This window comes from Ziziphus jujuba, chromosome 8 (genome assembly GCF_031755915.1).
Source record: "Ziziphus jujuba cultivar Dongzao chromosome 8, ASM3175591v1".
Lineage (NCBI taxonomy): Eukaryota > Viridiplantae > Streptophyta > Magnoliopsida > Rosales > Rhamnaceae > Ziziphus > Ziziphus jujuba.
This window is the reverse complement of record NC_083386.1, coordinates 4,486,049-4,507,513: the sequence shown is the minus strand read 5'-3', so window position 1 is coordinate 4,507,513 and position 21,465 is coordinate 4,486,049. Positions and strand designations below refer to the sequence as shown.

At 33.7% G+C, this 21,465-nt stretch overlaps 3 protein-coding genes across 7 annotated transcripts; 1 reads left to right on the top strand and 2 right to left on the bottom strand.

The window, feature by feature from the left end:
• Positions 1-727: 727 nt before the first annotated feature.
• Positions 728-7,437, bottom strand: LOC107404948 (calmodulin-interacting protein 111-like). Its single transcript, XM_060819583.1, is given in 13 exon segments — positions 728-1,094; positions 1,190-1,380; positions 1,564-1,644; positions 1,940-2,138; positions 2,140-2,367; positions 2,900-3,192; positions 3,630-3,837; positions 4,096-4,276; positions 4,368-4,590; positions 4,640-5,240; positions 5,778-5,921; positions 6,413-6,561; positions 7,413-7,437. Coding segments are annotated over 13 exon segments (2,760 nt in total). The 3' UTR covers positions 728-857.
• LOC107404952 (uncharacterized) lies at positions 7,299-10,323 on the top strand. The gene is made up of 6 exons (XM_048469685.2): positions 7,299-7,460; positions 7,575-7,654; positions 7,747-7,778; positions 8,698-8,939; positions 9,590-9,829; positions 9,973-10,323. The coding sequence occupies exons 2-6, from the start codon at positions 7,602-7,604 to the stop codon at positions 9,979-9,981; spliced, it is 576 nt and encodes a 191-aa protein (XP_048325642.1). The 5' UTR covers positions 7,299-7,460; positions 7,575-7,601; the 3' UTR covers positions 9,982-10,323.
• A 403-nt stretch (positions 10,324-10,726) lies between these two features.
• On the bottom strand, positions 10,727-21,366 carry LOC107428685 (THO complex subunit 1). Of its 5 annotated transcripts, XM_048469683.2 has the most exons (24): positions 21,155-21,279; positions 20,964-21,029; positions 20,727-20,815; positions 20,547-20,630; positions 20,243-20,317; positions 19,793-19,886; positions 18,592-18,737; positions 18,401-18,472; positions 17,480-17,552; positions 17,332-17,397; positions 17,167-17,213; positions 16,327-16,398; positions 15,991-16,116; positions 15,721-15,786; positions 15,582-15,623; positions 15,435-15,467; positions 14,968-15,084; positions 14,770-14,852; positions 13,953-14,019; positions 13,472-13,543; positions 13,244-13,294; positions 12,073-12,132; positions 11,835-11,984; positions 10,727-11,223 (listed from the first exon to the last, which is right to left on the bottom strand). In XM_048469683.2, exons 3-24 carry the CDS (start codon positions 20,727-20,729, stop codon positions 10,951-10,953), a joined length of 1,872 nt encoding a protein of 623 aa, XP_048325640.1. In that variant the 5' UTR covers positions 20,730-20,815; positions 20,964-21,029; positions 21,155-21,279; the 3' UTR covers positions 10,727-10,950. The 5 variants fall into 5 exon arrangements, with proteins under 5 accessions (XP_048325640.1, XP_048325638.1, XP_048325637.1 ...); XM_048469681.2 differs by lacking the exon at positions 20,964-21,029 and having other exon boundaries at positions 21,231-21,366; XM_048469680.2 differs by lacking the exon at positions 20,964-21,029 and having other exon boundaries at positions 21,155-21,291.
• Between the last annotated feature and the right edge of the window lie 99 nt (positions 21,367-21,465).

The window sequence follows — 21,465 nt, the reverse complement described above, 5'->3', positions numbered from 1 at the left end:
CAAAGAATAAAATTATATTTAAAAAAATATGTAAAACTAATTTATAGGGGAATTTTAAAATGACATCTTTTTGGGAGGATTCACTTTCCTTTTTACTTTCATACATTATGCGATTTATTTTCTAATGGAGCCTACAAATTCCTCCTTTTAAAAACTATATAAACAAGAGAAAATTTCATTTTTTAAAGAAATTTTGAATTCGTACTAATTTTACCATCACCTAAATACCCCATTAGAGTTTCATAAAAGATTTATTCTTTTGTTTTTTTTTCCTTAAAATGTTCTTCTTTCTTTCTTTGCTATGGTAATTTAGAGATATTTACTTAAAAAAAAAATACTCAAATAATATTAATTTTTATTTTTCGACGTAATTTTTTTCTAAATTTTCTTAGTATTATGTAACTTTTATAATTTAACAGTATCATAATTAATAATTAATAATCAAAACTCAATTTAATATAATATGGATAATGTAACACTTTAGATAATGTTAAAACTTTTTTTATAACTGCTTTTAATATTATATAACTTTAGATCATAAATAATAATCATAATTCTATTTAATATTATTATGGATAACGTAATTTCTTAATAAAACTAAACGAATAATAAAAAATCAATTTAACCTATTTTAAAAAATGTAGTTATTTTTAAAAATAATCTACAAATAACAACGAAAAATCAATTTTATTAATAAAAACTCTATATTTTTTGTGTTAAAATAATTTTTTTTATAAAAATTTATATGTAACAAAACAAAATATTACACAATAAAATTTAATTCAATATGACATAATTAATAAAAAAACAGCATAATACGGCCCTTGATACCCTAAGGGCCCTCACTAAATATTTGTCTATTTTAACTGGGGAGTAGTAAGAGTAAAACAAGATGAAACTTTATGGATCAGACACTTCCAATTAAACAAGGGATGTTTCCTTTTCTCTTCTGTTTTCTCTTCCTGTCCAATAGAAATAACAAGCCTATGGAATTTTGCTGATAACGCTTTATAAGGCCGGATGTCTAACGGCTTCACTTGTCCAATAGCAGTCTTCAAATGTTGCATTCTTATTTCCGTAGCATTCAAACTCTCCTGATGATAAACATAAAATAGAATGAAGCTGCGAACATGTTTGCATAAAAAAAAAATTAATCAAAAGTAATCCCATTCCCAGGTTCTCAACAAACCTCCAGAGTTGCATGACCTGCTTGACCACATACAAATGAAATATCAGCCCCAGTAAAGCCTTCTGTTTGATAAGCAAACTCCTTAATGCTAACATCAGGATTGCATGGAATCTTTCGCAAATGGATACGGAATATTTCTTCACGATCACTCTCATTTGGAGGTCCCACATATAGCAGCCGGTCGAAGCGACCTTCTACAAAAATTTTAACAATTCTTAAAAAAATGCAAAGTGTTCAAAATGGCACACACATAATGGTGAAAACCAAATTTGTAGTATATAGGTCTTTATACTGATGAATTAAAGTCTTGGTGTGTGCACAAGTGTCCAATCGAGAAAGATGGAATGAGTGGAAGAAATAAAATGGAAGAGTACCTTGTCTTAGGAGGGCAGGATCAATCTTGTCAGGCCGGTTTGTAGCAGCAATAACAACAGTGTCAACCCTTTGATGCAAACCTGAACTCAACCAAGACTCTCTTTCAAGAAAATGTAAAAACACAGTAAAAATAAAAACTTATTTAGGCCTGAATTACATTGGAAATCAATATCTCTGCAGTCAAATTGATTAACAAATATATAGACTTTAAGGGTGCATAATGAGATCAATTATCAAGAGTTTGTTTTCCTATTATTTTAGAGAGCTTTATAAATTGAATTCCATTTCTATGTTTGTCTAAATAAATTCCTATAAACAGAAAAAATCATGTTTTGAAAAATAATATGACAATAACATTATTAATTTGCCACTAACCATCCAATTCAACAAGAAGTTGGGATATGACCCTATCATAGACTGAAACTCCGTCACTTTCATTCCCTCTAATAGAAGCAAGACCATCAAATTCATCGAAAAATATGATGGATGGGGCAACGGCCCTTGCCTTTGCAAACAGAGATTTAACAGCCTTCTCAGATTCACCAACCCATTTATTGAAAACCTCTGTACCCTTTAACAGCAAGGAAATTATATCCTGCTTCAGAAGCTACTGCTCGCGCAATGAGGGTCTTGCTGCATCCTGGAGAACCAAACAACAAGACCCCTGCCGGGGGACGAATCCCTATACGTGTCAATGCATCCTGGTGTTTTTGAGGCCATTCTACAACTTCCTTTAATTGATTTTTAACTTCCCTCTGTCCGCCAACATCTTCCCACTTAACTTTTGGAATGTCAAGTTTAACCTACAAGTATTTGAAAAAATAAATAAATAAAAAGAAATTACAATGAGTGGTTGATTCAACAAGCATAATTCTTCCATTGTCGTTTGTAAGAAATTACTGCCTGAATGAATTAATCCTCTGAGTGTACTAACAACAGTAAAAGTCCAACTCCAATGTATCTTTAATTAACTACCATTTGATCATCATTGAAAACAGACTGGCAATTCCAACAACATTTGCTACTATTACTGAAAAACACACATCATAGATAATCAAACAATTGACAAATGGAGTTTCACATTATTAACTTAGGAGTAGTATTCTTTTGGAAATGTCAAAGGACATAAACTTCTAAAGGTGTTCAAGTGATGTTTTTAAGTCGGATCTACACTCAGTAGATGTCCTGGAGGCCTCTGTTTTCCCATCATTTGATAAGTTCAAGAAAAAAAATTGTAGGCCAGATGATTCACAAAGAATAAGCTACTAAGCCTTAGAATCATGTCACAGATTAACCACGGTTGAATAATTACAAACAACAAAGCATTTAGAATACCTCTCGCATGGCACTGGGTTTCACTCTCATCATTGCCTCTTGAAAATCTTCAAAAGTCACTTTCAACATGCAATCACCTTCAACGCCATTCTGAATATCATAGGAATTTCTAGACTTGGCATGATTTCTGAGACAAGCCAAGACTGCCATGTTGCAAAGTGCAGCGAGATCAGCACCTGCAAAACCATGTGTTACCCTAGCCAGGTGTTGAACTTGCATTTCCGAAAGTGCATGGTCCATTTCACTTAAAATGGAGAGTAATATATCCAACGGCTGCTTCGGAGATGGCACACCTGCGTATCAACATCCAAACAAGAAGCCAAGTCACATATCTGGCCAAATCTATTAAGCTACATTCAATTTTGCATCCAGCAAATTGAGTGAGCAGACCAGAGAAGTCCTCATTGCTTAATTATGCCTCGTTAAAGATTAGAGGTCTATAAAATTCATATTTATCAAGTGAAAGGTTGGTTCTAAAGGGATAAGAAACAATTTCTCTCAACACTACATTAATGGAAAAAGAATGCGTTTATAAAGTAGAAGTATATTTGCAAGTTCTCTCTAGTGAAGGTTAGTTCTAAGGTGGGATGGCAACAAGTTGACAACACTGTGTCCTGGAAAAAGATCATGTCCAAAGGGCAATAGAGAATCTCAAGCAGAGAAACTTTAGAAAGGCTCTGGATTCCACCATTAAATGAAAATTCGGCACCACAAAGACATTTCATATTACCTGTTTCAGTTTCCCTGTCAAGTCTTCCAGGTCGTCTGAGTGCGGGCTCAATTTTATCAGGCCTGCTGGTGGCAGCAATTACAAGTACTCCCTCAGTTCTATTTATCCCATCCATCAAAATCAATAATGTAGTAACCATTTTCAGAGATAGCTCATCAATCCCTTCTTTCTTTACAGGTGCTATGGCATCCAAATCATCAATAAAAACCTGTAAGCGAAACCTATTAGTTAGCCATTTAACTGAAATACACAAATAAATAAATTATTATTATCATCATCATCATCATCATCATCAACATCCCTCTAGGCTCGCCATATAAATGTAGTGCTTTGGAAGTGCTATTTGAGGAGTTTAACAAAGTATTTAAAAACCTAATTACAACTACATACATTCACTAGAAAACACAAAATGATAATAATCTGTCAAAATAGAAGGAAAATAATTTAAAAAGGAATTAAGTGTCACCACAGCAGGTGCAGCTTGGCAAGCTGAATCAGACACTTCTCGCAAAGATAGCTCACTTTCTCCGTAATTTACAGAGAAAAGTTTAACACCAGCATCACGGACACATAATGGCGCCAAAGAAGTCTTTCCGGTGCCTGGTGGGCCATGAAGAAGCACTCCCTTTATAGGCCGACAACCAGATCTAAACAGTTCCATCAATGGTTAACATTTGATTTAGAAAACATAAAGAAATTATGATGAGGAAACCATGATATTGGTGTTACATTACATGCTTTGACAGAGTGTTCGATGATGAGGAAACTATAATCTCCTTCAAAATTTCATATTCTTTAGAAAGACCACCCAAATTTGAAATTTTATCTTCTGTATTAGCTTTTGCATTGCGATAACCAGTGTCTACACAAGAGGAATCTTGTCTTTTCCATGGTAAATGTGGACACACTTTTGTTTCACGTTTTACAAAAAAAGCCTCATAAACACGATCAACTCCACACGCTTCATATAGAAAGCCATCATTAGTTCCATTTGTCATTATCATGAGAACCATTTACCGACAATGTTTTAGCACCAATCACTTTGAAACTATAAATCTGGGAAAGTACGGGAATTGTCACGATGTTTCCATTAAGTAAACAACAAGAATGCAGCCAAGCAGCAGCGCATGTCTGCAGAAGCCTTCTAGAAACTTCATCCCCTAACACCTCCATAACATCAAAAGGACCCGGAGATAAGCCATTTGAATAAGTTGAATTCACTCTAGAGTCTTCACATGAAGAAGAAATTAACTGACAAACACTCGAAAAACTAGACTTTGACTGATTCAATGGTGTCTTATGGGATGCAAGCACCTCGTTTTCGGGATGCTTGTAAGACTTGTCTGAAGAAATGTTCATGGAAATTCTACTTCTGGCTAGTGTATTCCTAGAATGAACCCGCTCTAAAACTAATTCATTGCAATCATGTACCACGAGATGATTAGCCCTGGAGCCATCAGGTTTTTCACATTTACTTACAAGACCAGCTAGCAATTCATATTCATTTTGTGTAGAGTATACAAACACAACTCTGCCAGAGGTAGGACGTCCCATTATGTTTGAAAGGTTAGCGGACAATTTCACTTGATTTCTTGCAACCTGGAATGAAGACAACATAAATTAAAGCGTAAACCCATCAACAATTTGCTAAAATAGACCAGAGAACAAATATTTCTGCTTTTGAAATGTCACCTAAGAATTTCCTCAAGAAATCTATCCATATTCCTTTTATTATTATCATTCAAGTGGTTAACACAAATTGTGCAGCTAACTAATGAGATAATTAGATTGTATGATGGCGACTAATAAATATGATAGTGTGCTTTCAAATAAAGTTCAAATAGTTTAGCAGTGGAGATCCAAAAAGACAAAAAGAAAACAGTAAACGCATTGAACTAAAATCTCATGATCTTCCATGGAAACAACTTTTGAAACAGCAGTATTTCACCCCGTGGCATGTTAATGATCTCTCTTGAAAAACGTGTGCTCAGACACATATATTGCCATTACTTATTCAAACAAAACATTATATTGCATTGAGTTAAACTTTATCAACTTTTGATGTTATTGCCATGTGAGAGATAGTTCTAAATATTAGAAATACACAGTGAAAATAACATCGTTGCAATTCCAACCTTACTAGAAGAAAAAAATTCTTGCAAGGGCAAAGTAGTTCCCCGGTTTATCAGCCAATTGGTCACCCGGATCAATTCCAAAATGCCTAGCACATTCATCTGCTAATGAGCTGAGAAAAATATCTGAAAATTCACTATCCAGGGAAGGCAATGACACCTGTCAATAGGATTTATACAAGGAAGATCAACTAGCAAAAAAGAAGACAATATAAAAAACATACACAACCTCCAAGAGACATAAAGAATAGTGCAAGAATTAGGACGTAAAAGAAGAAAGCTAAATAGCAAATGAAAAGATGAAGGAATTGGAATATACATAAAGAACAGAACGAAACACAAATAACAAACAGTCATATTTACAAAACCTTCCTTAATGCACCACAACATCATAAAATTAGTAGCAGATATTATAACTAGATTATGACTGCAAAGGGTGGGATATGACACTATATTAAATGATGAAATGGTATTATTACTTTGGTTTTTGGTCATTCGTATATGTATTTAATGCCTGTGGTAGAGATGCAGGTAGGCAAGTGATAACTTATAAGAAAAATCAATTATAAGCATGCATTGCAATAGAAAAACACATTCAAGAAATATATCCCCTACGACAATAGAATACTATTATTGACAATGGTAAAATACCGATACGATTGAACCAGGAGTGAAGGAAGATGCGACCATAGAATGCTCAGAAATCCAAATTTTACACCCTTTAGAATCAAATTCACCATCATCAGAGACTTCACCGATGAAAGCAGATTTTCCAATGAGTGCAGGATATTTTCTAGAAGCTTTTTACAGGGAGTACATAAAATCTGCCTCCACCACGTGAGTAAGAGTAGGAGATTCGTTTTGATCAGAGTTTGAAGCCTTTGATGGAGTCTTTTGTTTCCTTGGCTTTGAAGGCATCTCTAGACCCTATAGAGGCGTGAGACGTAGTAACTGTAAAAATAAAAAAAATTAAGTCAACCAAAGTGAGGCTCACAGTGTTTGGTATGGGAGAGAAAACCATCAATTTATAGGGCTAACCCCAAATACTATTAATATTTATTTAATATTTTCCATGGGCCCTACAGACGAACGATGGTTGGGCTACTATTTAGCTTTTTCAAAGACCAATCGTTGAGCTGTAAATTATATTTATATATATATATATATATTTTTATCTATTGTCATTTTTTTTTTAAACTAAAAATAAGTAAGGATATTTTTTGTTGTGAAAAAATGAAAAAGAAAAAAAAAATGTAAAACAAATAGTTAGATGTTTGGCAGAGAAATTATTTGGGGTAATTTATATTAATATCCTCTTCTTCTTTTTTTCGTAATTTTTAAAATTGGTTTTCAAAAGAGTTATTGGGAAAGCTTATTAATTTTTTTACACCAATTAGGATCTAGCTATTTATATGAAATATATACTTTAAGAAATCTCCACATTTAGAAGATTATTATCACTTTGAATTACTATGGACTTATCGACAAATTAATTTATTCGTGATATTACTTAAATTATTTTTAAAAAAATAAGTGGAGGAAAAAAAAAAAAAAAAAAAGAGGTAAAGTGCAACCGGAAGTCCGAAGTTTGAAGCTTTTTTTGCTTTTTCCTTTCTTGTTTCGTTTGAGACGGAGAGTCGATTCTTCCGACAGGGTTTCTTCGTCTCCCTCAACATTCTGCCTGACGTTGTCGTTTTAGGTCCAAACCGATATATTACTTTTTTGTTGTTTTTTGGGATGTTTATGTTGAATTTGTATATCTTTACTCCGTATTTCGTTCTATATATAAGATGGGTTTGTGATTTTTTTGCAGATTAAGCTTTATAGCATCACAGAAAAGATGTTTAAGAACACTTTCCAATCTGGGTTTCTTTCAATTCTCTACAGTCTTGGGTAATCTTGATTCTTCTTTTTTTTTTTTGGCTCAAATGGTTTTTCTGGTTCAAATTTGACTCTTATGCTTCGTTTCCTTTGTGATTGTATAGGAGCAAGCCTTTGCAGATATGGGATAAAGAAGGTAAAGGCTGACTTTACCTTCAAACTTCCTTTGTTAATGGCCCTTTCTTTCTTTCTTTTTTTCCCTGTTTAAACAATGCATCTTTTTTAGTGAAAATTGATACAAAATTTTGGCTTTTCGAGTTGTGTGTTTCATGACGAATAAAGTTGCCTTTTGATATGTTGTTTGCTTGTTTTAATCATTCGAATTTTTTTGTTTGTCTTTTGGTTATGAAGATTTCTTGCACGTCGTAGGGAGTGATAGTGAATTGAGTCATAATTCTTGTCTGGAAGTTTGGACCTTGGAGGTGGAGTTACTCTTCGTAATGGTTGCAAAACCACGTTTTTTTCCTCTTAGAGATGCCCCTTTTTTTTCTTTTTCTTTTTTTTATCTTTTTTTTTTTTTTTTTACCAACAGAAGCTTTTCTTCTTGTGGGTTGGCCAGAGACACCACGATTTCCTGTTTATTATGAACTTGTTTTCTTTTTACTATGGTCAATTAAGCAAGTGGGAGTTCTCTTTTGTTGGTTTATTTTGCTCCGTTCTTGCTAGTTTTCCCATCTCTTTTGTTGGTACTTGGATTGAATTCCTGTAATTAGAGAACAGAGATTTTCTTTTGGAGAGATTAGAATTGTTATATACACCAATATAAAGAATTCGGTTCCTAAGCCTGTTTCTGGTGTGCTAAAGGGATGAATACAGTGAAAAAACTGTGGTTTGAAGTTCAGATTCTCTGAAGGCAGTGTTTTTAGTAATCATCTTGTACAGAACTATCTTGCTTTCACGTGAACAAACTGGCTACTTGTTTTTATATCTCAGTTTTATGGGGTTGTTGTTATGATCTAATGCTTCAAATTGAGGCAGATGTTTTATCAGGCCTGGGGATAGTATAAAGGACTGTCACTTTTGATTTATTGATATTATTGCTTTTTATTGAGCAGTTGTCAATGGCCATATAAAACGACCTCAAGATGAAGATATACAATCCAATGTCCTTGAAATAGTTGGATCAAATATCCAGTCCACATACATCACTTGCCCAGCAGATCCAGCCGCGACACTTGGTATAAAACTGCCATTCTTGGTTATGATAGTAAAAAACCTGAAGAAATATTTCACATTTGAGATTCAAGTGTTGGATGATAAGAATGTGAGGCGACGATTCCGAGCTTCTAATTTCCAAGTCTGTAAGTCTGAACCATGCTTATTTATGATTATTATTTTTCTGATTACAATCCTATTATGTATCAGGGAACACTTCAAGTAAGAAATAGCTTTGTCTTATAATCCATGAGAAATACCTTTATCACATTGAAACATGAGCTGTTCAATACATTTTTCTGCTACGCATTGTCTAGTCCAGGCATTGCAAATTCATTAATATAGCAAAACATCAAGAGGTCAGAGTTAGTTTATACTCGGTAAAGATAGTCTGAGTTAGTTACCGTGAAGCTTTTTTGAAATGTTACATACCCTATTGGAACTATTCACTACTACGAGCAGTGTTGAACTGTGCATACTCTCCTATTCACCTCCGTAGTTTATCTAATGTGCCTGTTTACATAATCTTTAGAATACTGTATTGCCTCTAATCTTTCTGAAATTTGAGTGACTGAACATGGTGCTCTAGCATTTTTTTATTTTATTTGCTTTTAATGTTATGTACAATTGTTATCATTGTTGATTGATTTTAGGATTTTATTTGATGTTGATAGATGTTGGTTTTGGGAATTATTAGGTGTAGACTAAAAGATGTCTTATGTGATCTTGTTCCACTGTAAAATAATAAATAGAAATGTGTGGATTAATTATTTTTATCTTTTATATTTGTAGGCTATCACCCGTGTGAAGCCGTACATCTGTACCATGCCGCTGAAAATGGATGAAGGGTGGAATCAAATCCAGTTGAATCTGGCTGACTTTACAAGGAGAGCCTACGGAACAAACTATGTGGAGACATTGCGAGTTCAGGTTCATGCGAACTGCCGCCTGAGGAGGATATACTTTTCCGACCGCCTGTACTCAGAAGAGGAACTTCCTCCTGAATTTAAGTTGTACCTTCCAATGCAGCAGGTGATGAGCCATGCTTAGACCCAATGAGACTGCTTTGCTTTCTGTACCTTTTATATTGTGCTTAGAGCCAATGAGACTGCATTGCTTTCTGTACCTTATATAATGTGGTGGTCAAATCTCATGTTACTTATGTTTTATTACAGAGAGCATAGGGCTATCCGACAAAGAGGCAAAATATTTGGAGCTGGATTGGACTAGACTCCCAACGTTCCATCCTAAGCTATATCTGTTGTTGTTCTAACAAAGATTCTGCCAGTTCTTCTAGAGCTTCTGGTCATATCATGGGAACATTTGAGCTAATCTCTAGGGAATTTTCTTTCTTAGGTCTTCAAGATTTTCAGCAGTACATGTATACACGCTTGTTGTTTAACATGTATACACGCTTGTTGTTTAAGATATTCAAGTATTATTTTTTATACCACTTTTGCTGCTTTTCTGTGGCAACCAATACTAGTATATGCGCAGTTTGTGATGGGTGCCCTCACTTAGCTTAAGATTTGAGATTATATTTAGATTCCAAATAATTCGAATTATTTTCAATGATTTAACAGATCCAAAAAAATATGGATTTAGAGACTTTGCATTGCCTTCTGGACAAGCATATTGAAATTGCGAACATCAATTGAATCAAAAGGCATAATTTTCGATGTGGAATTAATGTGACGGATTGTTGTTTTTTTCGTTACGAGCCTATTAACTTGAAAAATACTAAGTTTAGAGGAATATCCATTAAAAAACTGGAGATGGATTTTCCCGGATATCAGGTTCTGCATTTGTTATCAGACTACATTGTTTCTTGCGTTTCAAGTTCAAATCTATAAAGAGGAGAAAAAAAATTAAGATATTTTAGAAGAGAATAATTGGATTGAGCAATATGGATTAACGTGATGGAACCTCTACTTGAAAAGGATAAATTGTTGCATAGAAAGCAGAACGTTGAAAGTCGGTACTTGGCCAAAGGAATACTTTTAACAGTTATTAATCTGCCTTCCACGGTTAATACTTGTAACAGGTATTAATCTGCCTTCCACGGTTTAGGCAGATTCTGATCCTATTCTAGAAAGTGTCAAATAGATGTCAACAACTATCTTCCTTCAAGAGGCAGTAAATTCTTTCATCCTTCAGCCAACTGCATCTAAATCGACCTCTGTGTCTGCCTCCATCTCTGCCTCACCATCAACCATCCCAGCCTCTACATCGGCATCTGGTTCTGACTGGCCAGCTGCCTCTTGACCATCTGTGTCAGAGCTTTGCTTCTGGTGTTCATCTGCAGTTGGACTGCCACCTTGAGACATACTGCCAGTTGCAGCAGTGGCATCAGTGTCCATTGGTGTTCCAGAGGCCTCAAGATCCGCTTTGATTCCCTCATCTATCTCACTTGCAGGTGTGGCAATCTTTGGCAGAAACGAAAAGAAAAAGGCAAAACCTTGTTAGAGAGCTAGAAGAAAGTTGCTAAGTATGTTTATATATCGACAGGATAAATAGAAAAATACCAACATGCAATAGACCTAGACTTCGTAGTCTACTTATTTATTTATTTTAACTGTTACCATCATTCAAGAATCATGCTTGTCTCAAGAATATGAAATTAGTAACACAGGATGCTAAAAAGTCAAATAAATTATCTTAAGCCCTGCTTTCAAATTTCAGGGACATGGTGTAAAATCTGTAGTACTATGTGAAGGTTGTTTTGGAAAAAATTAAATGAGGGAAAAAGAAAAATATTAAAACTAAGAAAATAAATAAATGGCACACAATACTTATCTAGTATGATGCAATGATAAATAAATAAATAAATAAAGCATAGTCTAACGCAAAATACTCAATCAAATACACGGTAGCAGGTGTACATGCAGGAAGATCCCGCAGACTAAAAAGACGGTTGAAAATTTTAAAGTTCTACCGATAAGAAAGCTTCGTCTCAATTTTTATGAGAATATTTTTCTGAAATATGAAAAATCTTAAGTAATCTATAGTAGTATAACAGTACTGCTGCCAATTATACCTGATTTTCTTCACTTTGATGTGAGGCACCCTTGGCTTCTTCTTTTTTAGCACGTTTAGACCTATCATTTGGTTTAGCTTGGTATTTCGAACGGACATCAGGTGGCAAAAGTTCCAGAGGAACTACTCCCTCAATACCATGGTCAGTAAACTGTAAGCAAATTTAGATGAGCTTTAACATTGAATTAAAGTGAAATATACATCAAATATGTTTCAGTTGTCAGTTATAATAATCATACTCTTGAAAATCCATCCAAGTCCTGTCTAGCTGAAAATCGCAGACCTTTCCAGCAATAAACCTACAAAAAGATACTGGTTATTGGATGGAAATAGCATTAACATAAAGGCAGTTTCTTGAAAGAATTCCATTGTATTATTAGACAACGTTTAAAATTCAAATTGGTGGTCAAGATCACAAATATCACAAGAGATTTTCGTTGGAAGGAAATGATTAAGAGTATAAGGATCATTTGGCAGATTGGAAGATAGCTACTTGATCAAATTCTATGGGGGCCGCCTTGGCTTTGGAAATATTAGCTCTGGGAATCTTCATTGAATAAATAGCATTGGAGATTCCTTGTAGAACAGAATTCTTTGAGCTATAAAGTGAAAAGAAGCAATTATAGTTTGACTAATAATAACTTTTGATGCCAATGGGGCCATAGGGTGAATTCTAAATGTCCTGAGGAAAGCAATTACATAAGGATACTATACCTGAGTACTCATACAAGGTTAGTTTTAGACATTTAGCTTATCATCTTCAGACTATTATGGGTAAAAAGCTATGATGATCTCTGGCTCAGAGGATGTTTGGAGAGGTAGAGGGCATGTGGCACATAAAAGTGAGAATGACTAGAGACGATGGATTAATAGAGGATAATTAGAAAGGATGAAAATATATTTCCTAGTGCCATTCACTTTTTGTTGTGTTTATTTACAATAAATGGAATAGGACAGAATAAAACAGTTCCAACTCAGTCTTTGCCCCTGCATCTTTTGCAATTGGACCTGGATGATGTAGGTTTCACAGCTTCCTAATTCAAAAGGCATAGGAATTATTTGATTCTTTGGAAATTAAGGATATAGGAATTATTTGATTCTTTCAAAATTAAGGATATAGGAATTAAATTGCAGATTTGGTATCACTGTAGGTTTCCTCATCTAAGAAGTTTAAAGACCCCCTTATCATTTCAGTTTGGCTGGAAAAAACACTGTAAAATTCTTTGGTTTAGTTGGTGATTTATCTTCAAAAATTTTAGACGATTCCTAATCCTCTTACATCTTGCTTTTTATTTACATCTAAGTGTTTAAAAACAATAAATAACTAAGCAATTAAAAATATAAGACTGCAAATCTTGCATTTCCAAACCAAATTTAATAATATACTGCGCTCTAAGACATGAAACTCACCCTGTTGTTTTTGTGGTGATATTCAGCTTCTATTCCAGCTGATGGATCCATCTGTAATCAAGAATTGATCCTTATTGGTAGCTAACAGTGAACATAATGTATAGATACAGAGATATGCAACAATCTCATAACAGCATATGTTGTCCTATAGTATGTGAAAGGATAGAGAACATTAAACAACATATCAAGAAGTTAAATTGACATCCAGAATCAAATGAAAGTGCTTACATCATCAGCTAAGGGTTTCCAGTACTCTGTGATGGCCGGTGTTCGAACACGCTGAGGATCAGTTAAAGCATTCTGGACATGTCAAGAAAGACCATGAGCAAATAATGATGATTTGAAAAAGTTCCATAACTACTGTGACGGGACCAATTATCTTGGCAATATCAAAGACACAAATGTTAGTCATTTCACTGTATTGGATGTTTCCTCACATATTCAACTTCTAATCAATTGCCATCTCTATAACAAGTTTAATTGATGTAGGGAAAGATGAATTATCTTCATTTGCCTATGAATTCCTTATGATTTATTCATCCATTCCCATCCAGTGTGAATCCAAGTGACCCAAAGTGAGAAGCGTAGAGAACTAAGCAGTCTTGGAAACCATATTTTGATTTTCATAAGCAGTAGGCATAAAAAAACAGATTATTTTAATATGAGTTTACCACGTAAAATTAGCAGGAGTTAGTGAAATTGTACACACCGGATTCTGATCTGCCCACTTCCATAGCTGAGAGAGTTCTTTATTTCCCAGTCTCCATTTCAGCCTACTGAAGAATTTAAAAGACGATAAAAAATAAGACTTTGTTTCTTAACCAAAGCTAGATGGACACCATAAACACATTGATATATGCAAATGAAATGTTCCAAGAAAGTCACTGAAGCGAAAGGCCTTAAAAAGTTATAAAGATTTCTAAATTATAATTAGTTAGCCTGGGCATTAGAATAAAAAGCCATGTAGACAAAGATTGATTGCAACACATATTGCATCAAACAGGTAATCGTATAAGTTCTTGATCTGCATTCAACAAAACCATTATACCTTTTTTATTTTTTATTTTTTATTTTTTTTTATTTGTATTTATATGCGTTATTAGATAATAATACAGTTTCAAGTAAGTAACAAACTATCGGAATTTTGACTTGAATTTAGTAATATGAAAATAAGAAATAAAACGAGAACTGAAAATTAATCTCAATGATAAGACTATTTGAAATGGCAACATTAAAGAGGCCCTCATCTAACGACTAAAAGCAACCATATGCATATACATATGTAAGTCCACATATTTATAGTCACTTCATTTCGGTTCACATTTATCAAGTCGCTGAGATGCTCCTCATTATTGTTCTTTTTTAATAACAACATCAAGCCCGTTGCACAACTAAATTGCTTAATGTTCTCTTCCTAGAATTGTTACAAACCAACTATTATATTCATAAGTGGAACAAATTAATTAAATCTCATACAATTACTAAAGTCTAAAATCCTATGTCGAGTAAAGCAATAAGTTTCTTACCGCTTTTTAGCTCCATCTTGGATTACTTTCTTCTCTATTGGTTGCTTTTCAAATGCTGGGCAACCATCACGTTTCCACCATACCTATGCAATATACAGCATAATTAAGTCAATAGAAATCGTCAAAAGTTTCATGAAATAGAGCATTAGTGTGGATGTTTGTGTGAAAAAGAAAGAAAGAGATTAGAAACATTCTGACCCAATTCTTTTCACGCTCTAAGATATGCTCAATTTTGTTAAGGAAATCACTCCCCTTGGGTGGAGTCATTTCAAGCAGCTTTTTCACACGCTCCTCACAAGACATTATTTCTTCTTTCTGTAAACAAGAAGAAGAATTCTGAGAAAACTACAATAAGGTAAACATATGCATAGGAATTTGATCTCCGCAATGAGAATCAATATCGAATTAGCAAAATGTGTGAAAACCATGATATTCCAAATTATAAAACTTGCATGCTTAAACAGGATGCAGGAGATGATGCAAGTTAATGATTTAGTTTACAAGTTTAATTAATTTTTCTTATTTAATCACTTTTCCCTTTGGTTCGGTTTCCTTCAATTAGTAGTTTTATTTATAAAATCAGGGTCTTCTAAAACCCTGAATAGAAGACTAATATTTTTATTATTGAATATCAAATGAGTGCATTGTTTTCCAGTTTTCTTTACTTTATTTTCCCTGTTCTTGTTCTTTCTCAGGTCCTGCACCACATTAAATATATAATCATTATTTCTGAGCATAGCAGTAGGTGATGCATAATTTTTCTTTTAAAAGACATGATTATATAACTTACAAAACACAGTAACAGAACTAACCATACTTTCAGAAGGCATATCTTTTTCGCTTTTCCCTGGTGCCTACCAGCAAATAACAATTCCCCGATCATCCACCACTTAGAATAAAAATAAGGAATAAACATATAAGAATAAAATTAAGAACTTCAGTAGTAGATACCTTCAGGTAATCAAACAATATGAGGCACTGCACAAGTACATGGCGCCGGAAACTTGAATCTTTTAACTGTTAATCATAAGCAACCCCATAACGACCCCCGGCAATAGAAATGAAAATAGAACAGATAGAGAGAGAGAGAGAGAGAGAGAGAGAGAGAGAGAGAGAGAGAGAGAGAGAGAGACGATAAGAAGACTTTTAAATAAATTAAAAATAAATGTTTTGCCACAGATCAAAAACTAATAGACATGAACACTTTTCAGCATTGCTTACCTCCAAACCCATAAGCTTACTGCTTGTAAGATACTTTATGCTGAAATTTGCTGCCTCTTCCTCCAAGTTATTGGCATCTCCATCTTCATCACTCAAAGGTTGAGCTTCAAATGTACTCAGGACAACCTACAAACCTCAAATTCATTAAAAGAGTTTTGATGTATAAAATGAAAGAGAGAAAAAAAAAAAAAAAAAAAAAAGTATATAGATGTAGAACCATCAAATTCATGAAAAGAGTTTTGATGTATATAACAAAACAGAAAGAAAAACTATTATGTTGAGAAAGAACAAAATTTCAAGATAAAGTACCAAAAAAGAAAGACAGAATGATTATACCATTAAACTGGTCATAAATTTCTGCCACTTAGTAGGAGCGAGAGTTAAGGAAGCAGGGTTACAAAAATGTTCCTGAAAATCCAAACAGAAAATACTTATCAGCAAATGTAACTGTAAATGAAAAGAAGATAAGCTTCAATTTATTTGATATTTAAATCAAATCCCCAATCTAGTCTATGATCACATCTTTGTAGCTAATTATCCATCATCTACTCCACAGCACTTCAAGAGCTTTCTCAGCTATTCATACAAAATTGAACTACTATCCCGTCAAACCCAAAGCAAAAGAAATGTTCGTAGGAGCACAAGAAGTCAATAAGGTGGTTAGATCTGAAGAATAGATATATAGTTCACTTTTGAGAATGAGAATTGAGAAGGAGGGGAGGAGCTACGTTGATGCATGCTTAATGCCACATCAAACCACAAGGGTAACAAGGAGAAGAATCCCTCCCCTTTCAAGATTGATGTGAATAAGGTCTAATACTAAGAACAACTTATCTTATATACGAAAAACAACATTACTACCATTTGATAACATGCCAAAAGTCAAGGATGACTTGCTGAAAAAATATATATATATTATATATATATTGTTATGACTGACAATGTAATATTCCAGATTTTTTCCAGTTTCCAACTTATATTCATAGAATATCTTGTGCTATCAGCAAAAGATGTTTTTACTACGACAACTGAGTTACTCCATTAGTTTTTCAGACAAAATATATTCAGAATATTAAATTTAAAGGAAGAAATATAATAATTATTACAAAAGAATTGCAAAAGCAAATACTTTTATTATTTTGTCATGAATCATGCTTCTTTGTGGCATAGATTTACCTGTAAACTCCAAAAGGTCTTATAGAAGTTGAAATCAATTGAAATGCCTGAAAATTAAAGAAACTCAAATATGTACTCATGAAAGTTATACTCAAACAAAATTATACTCATTAGAAATAGATTGACATTAAAGGAAGTAAAATATTATGTGCAGCCAAAATATACCATCAGGAGGGTCTTTCTCATACTTTGTTTCATTTGATGTGTTGAATACTCCTTTTATATTCACCGCTGCAAACATTAACCAGAAGAGCAAAGATGAATACCCATCAAAGACAATCAAAACATAAGTGAAGAGTAGAGATTTAAGTACCTGAACGCTCAGATAATGGGAAAAAATGTGCCAGAAACATGAGAATCCGTCCACAAAATACCACGTCATTTGCCTATCGACTCAGAATTTCAAAACATCAGTAAGAAAACTTTTAAAAAACAAGTAAATAAATGTTATTGCTATGTTTTAAATATATATATATATATATATATATTATTATGTTATTAATTCAAAAAATTTATATATCGGCAAAAATTTTCTCATATAGAAAATTATAATTGGTACTAGAAATTCATGTTAAAATCAAGCTAGATGGCAACGAGGACCAAGTCTATTCCTCTTCTATATACTACTGTGTTTAGGTATATGGGCACAATCAAAACATGTGTTCAAATCAAACTAGATGGAGATGAGGACCAACTCTATTCCTTTTCTATATACTACGGTGTTTAGGTGTATCGGCACAGTCAAACATGTCATCCTCAAAATTTCAATGAACAATTACTAACTACCATCATGCAATTCTGTATGAGATATTATAATGAGCAAAAGTTACATAAGAGCTTTTCTACATTATACAAAAATCAGCTTTAAAATGTAAATTTGTTTAGAATAAGCAATATTAGTTAAATCATATTATTGAGAAAACATATAATAGGTAATATATTAACTATTTAGCATTACCTTCCCCCCCCCCCCCCCCCCTTTTCCCCTTATAGGGACACATTTTCATCAAAAACATAAGAAAAAGAAAGGAGGTCGACAAATCCTAAAAGTTTACCAAATATTCAAGCATTCACCATTGAGCATCAGTTTTTTTAAGTACTTTCCAACACTTATATAGCTTTGAACTTACTTTTAGAGCTTGCATAAATGCCTTATAATTCAAGAGAAAATCACAACATTGAGGAAAAATATACTATTAAAACCACTGCCAAGTATTATGGTTGATACACCTACCTTTGATAGACGACGAAGAAGTTGATTGCATGTTCTCAACATCACAAGTTTTCCACGAGCAAAAAGCTCTAGCTGCAAGTAATGCAGTCATTGTTATATAGAAATGTAAGTAAAGAGATCATAAGATAGAAAAATAGTCCAAAAAGTAATAAGAAAATAACAAGATCTGGGGACAATAAAAAATAACATACCTTCCCTAGTACGTCTTGTTTACTTTCTATATAACCAAAAATATCCTTACAGTTCCTCATTGTAGACATTTCTGTTAAGTCTTCCAATAGCTGGAATATCATGCCACCTTCAATATGCTCTTTCTCACAAAGATACAAGACAATGTCTGGTAGAAAGAAGATAAAGAACTGAGAGAGAGAGAGAGAGAGAGAGAGAGAGAGAGAAGCAGTTTCAAGAAGTAGATAAAGATGCCAAGTTTGCACTAAGTGTTTAATGTGGCTTAATCAAGGGACAAAAACATTCTCCATCGGCTTTATTCTTTTACAGGAAAAATAATAACATACTTATGCCCATTCAGCTAATATGGTTACCATTCAGTTACCTTCTGCAAGTCTACACAAACCCAACTGCAATTAAAACGCTCTTAATCTCATCAACACCCTCAATTCCTACCACTGGAAACTTTAATATCAATCTACAAACAACGAATCCCAAACTCCATCAACAGCCACTTCCTTTTACGTGTTATTTGTCCACAAGCATTGTTCATTGCCCCAGAACAGCCCCCAACTCAAATTTTTCTCATCCCAAAACAAATGGCTGAATCATACCTATAATGCTGCCCCTTTCAACCACAATAACCCTAAAATTTAGAAATGCTAAGCCATCAAATAGTTTTGGTTAAACCTAAAATAGATCTTTTGACACTATTTTATGTCTGTCAATAATCATTTATTCCAAATTAAAACGTATTATTGTTTAGTTCTATCTACAACATATAAGTCTTACTGAAACATAAAATGACATGCTCATTACATTAAAAAGTCATATGCAACAAATAATTGTCATGGTTTTTAAGATCCATGCAAGGCTTCCATGAGGAGCCCTCCAGATAATAGTTAAGCCTTCAGTAACAAGCTTACAAGCCGTCATAATATCAGAAGATACCTAATTAAAGGTTTTGTATAATAATTCTAGCAGACAGATGTTTGGAAGAGTAAAACTTTCTTAGATTGGGCCTTCACCAACAAGCTTACAACTCACAAGCTTCCCTAGTACCAAAATAATACCTAAGAAAGGTTTTGTATAATACTTCTTGCAGAAAGATGTCCCAAATAATATAACTTTTTTGAGCATATTCGAGTATTTGATAAAATAGAAAAAAAATTTAAACGGAAAAAAAAAATAAATAAATAAAAGCAAATGAGAATATATACAAACCAAGAAGACGAGGAATAAGACCCTGGGTACTTCCTCCATCATCAATTGATTGCCCATATTGCATTATCTGCTCCCCTGACTGTACAGCAGAGGACTGCACCAAATACAAGCAATAAAAACTAAGTCTATTAACACATAATTTCAAGGAATAACAATGAAAATAGAGGATCACTCCCATGCTGATTGCTAAAATGGAAAAACTCCACACTGATAGGAAGGTTCCGTTCCAATTTGTTTTATATTCTACTTTTTAGAGTTAAAATAAAGTTTATACAAGATTCTAAACAGAGCTACATTCAAATCTCAAAAACACAGCATATTAAACTGCTACACCACACCAAGCAAAGTTCAAACCCCCACTTTGTTTTAATGTCAGTAATAATTTTCAAATATGGGTCATGTGCGTGTCTATCAGCTCTTGAAGAACAAGAACTAGAGAGAAAAACATACCACCAATTCTTGAAGCAATGTTCGAAGAATGTTTTCTAATAACTGATTCTCATCTTGAGCTAGCTTCGTTTGTTTCTGTCATACAAAAATCAATCGACTGAATAGAAATAACAACATGACAAAATCCAAAAACATAGGCAAGCAAATCACAACAAACTATAAATATAAATTATGAAAAAATAAACAAATAAATGGGAAATCTTCATCATGTGCATGTGAAATGATACGCAGCTAATATGTCAACAAAGTAATGCAAAGACTATGACAACTCCACCAAGGATCAATTACTTCACACAATGATTACCTGAGGCTTTATAACTTGCTGAACTAGCTGTAGAGCAAAACTTTCAGGTGGCCTAGGTTGCAGTATGGCACTCCTGAACACGTCCTGAGAACAAAAGCACCATATGGCATATTTATCCACTGGATCAAAATATAATAATGACAAAAAAAAAAATCACAAAAAAATGAAGCTAAGACTGACCATAGTGACAGCATAAACAATCTTCCTCCAACTTGGGAAATTTAACCTCTCCAACAGCTTTGGAATTTGAAAAAGATTAGAGAAACTTACTGCACCAAAGAAAATTCACATTGGGGAAAAAATATATATATAAGTTGAAAGACTTCCATACCACAATAGAAATTTCAACATTATATAATAGGCAAAAACTTTCTTCATTCTTTATCGCGCACTGTTTGTTTAGCATATAGCACTTACTCTAAAAACCATCAAAGCCAAAATCAAGCGCCATTCTCTTAATTCAGAATTAATTTGTTTACTAAACTGAAGGGGGGAAAAAAAGGCTCCGGTGTCGGTCGACGTTTGAGACCAAAAAAAAAAAAAAAAAAAAAAAAAAAAAAAAACATTGTGTGAAGTTACCGGCTTTGCACGATTTTTGATGAAATTACCAGTGACATAGCCAGAAATTCCACGATTTCCGATGAAATGCTGAAAGAGAGAGAGAAAGATGAGATGAGAACTCACCGGCTTTGCACTTTGCAACGATGAAGATTGAGGATGGAAATTGCTTAGAAGTCTAGGTTATAGCAGCTGCTACTGTGTAACACAGAGGCCTAAGGTTGGAGAAAGAGAGGGAAAAAAAACAGCTCAAGTAATTTTTGGGCTTCACTATTAGGCCCAATGGAATCTTGCAAAACAAAACACGGGTTCTTTTTGATGGGCCAAAATTCTGTCGTAATGTAGTTCTATTTGCATGGCG

What these genes read in the sequence shown, in the direction of transcription:
- LOC107428685 (XM_048469681.2), bottom strand. An exon ending in TATTGTTTGATTACCTGAAG is followed by an intron (nt 15,624 to 15,720) that starts GTATCTACTACT and finishes ATTTGCTGGTAG; the next exon opens with GCACCAGGGAAAAGCGAAAA. An exon ending in ACAAGAACAGGGAAAATAAA is followed by an intron (nt 15,085 to 15,434) that starts GTAAAGAAAACT and finishes TCTTGTTTACAG; the next exon opens with AAAGAAGAAATAATGTCTTG.
- LOC107404952 (XM_048469685.2), top strand. Translation starts at nt 7,602, where the DNA reads ATGTTTAAGAACACTTTCCAATCTGGGTTTCTTTCAATTCTCTACAGT. An exon ending in TCAATTCTCTACAGTCTTGG is followed by an intron (nt 7,655 to 7,746) that starts GTAATCTTGATT and finishes GTGATTGTATAG; the next exon opens with GAGCAAGCCTTTGCAGATAT. An exon ending in GCAGATATGGGATAAAGAAG is followed by an intron (nt 7,779 to 8,697) that starts GTAAAGGCTGAC and finishes TTTATTGAGCAG; the next exon opens with TTGTCAATGGCCATATAAAA.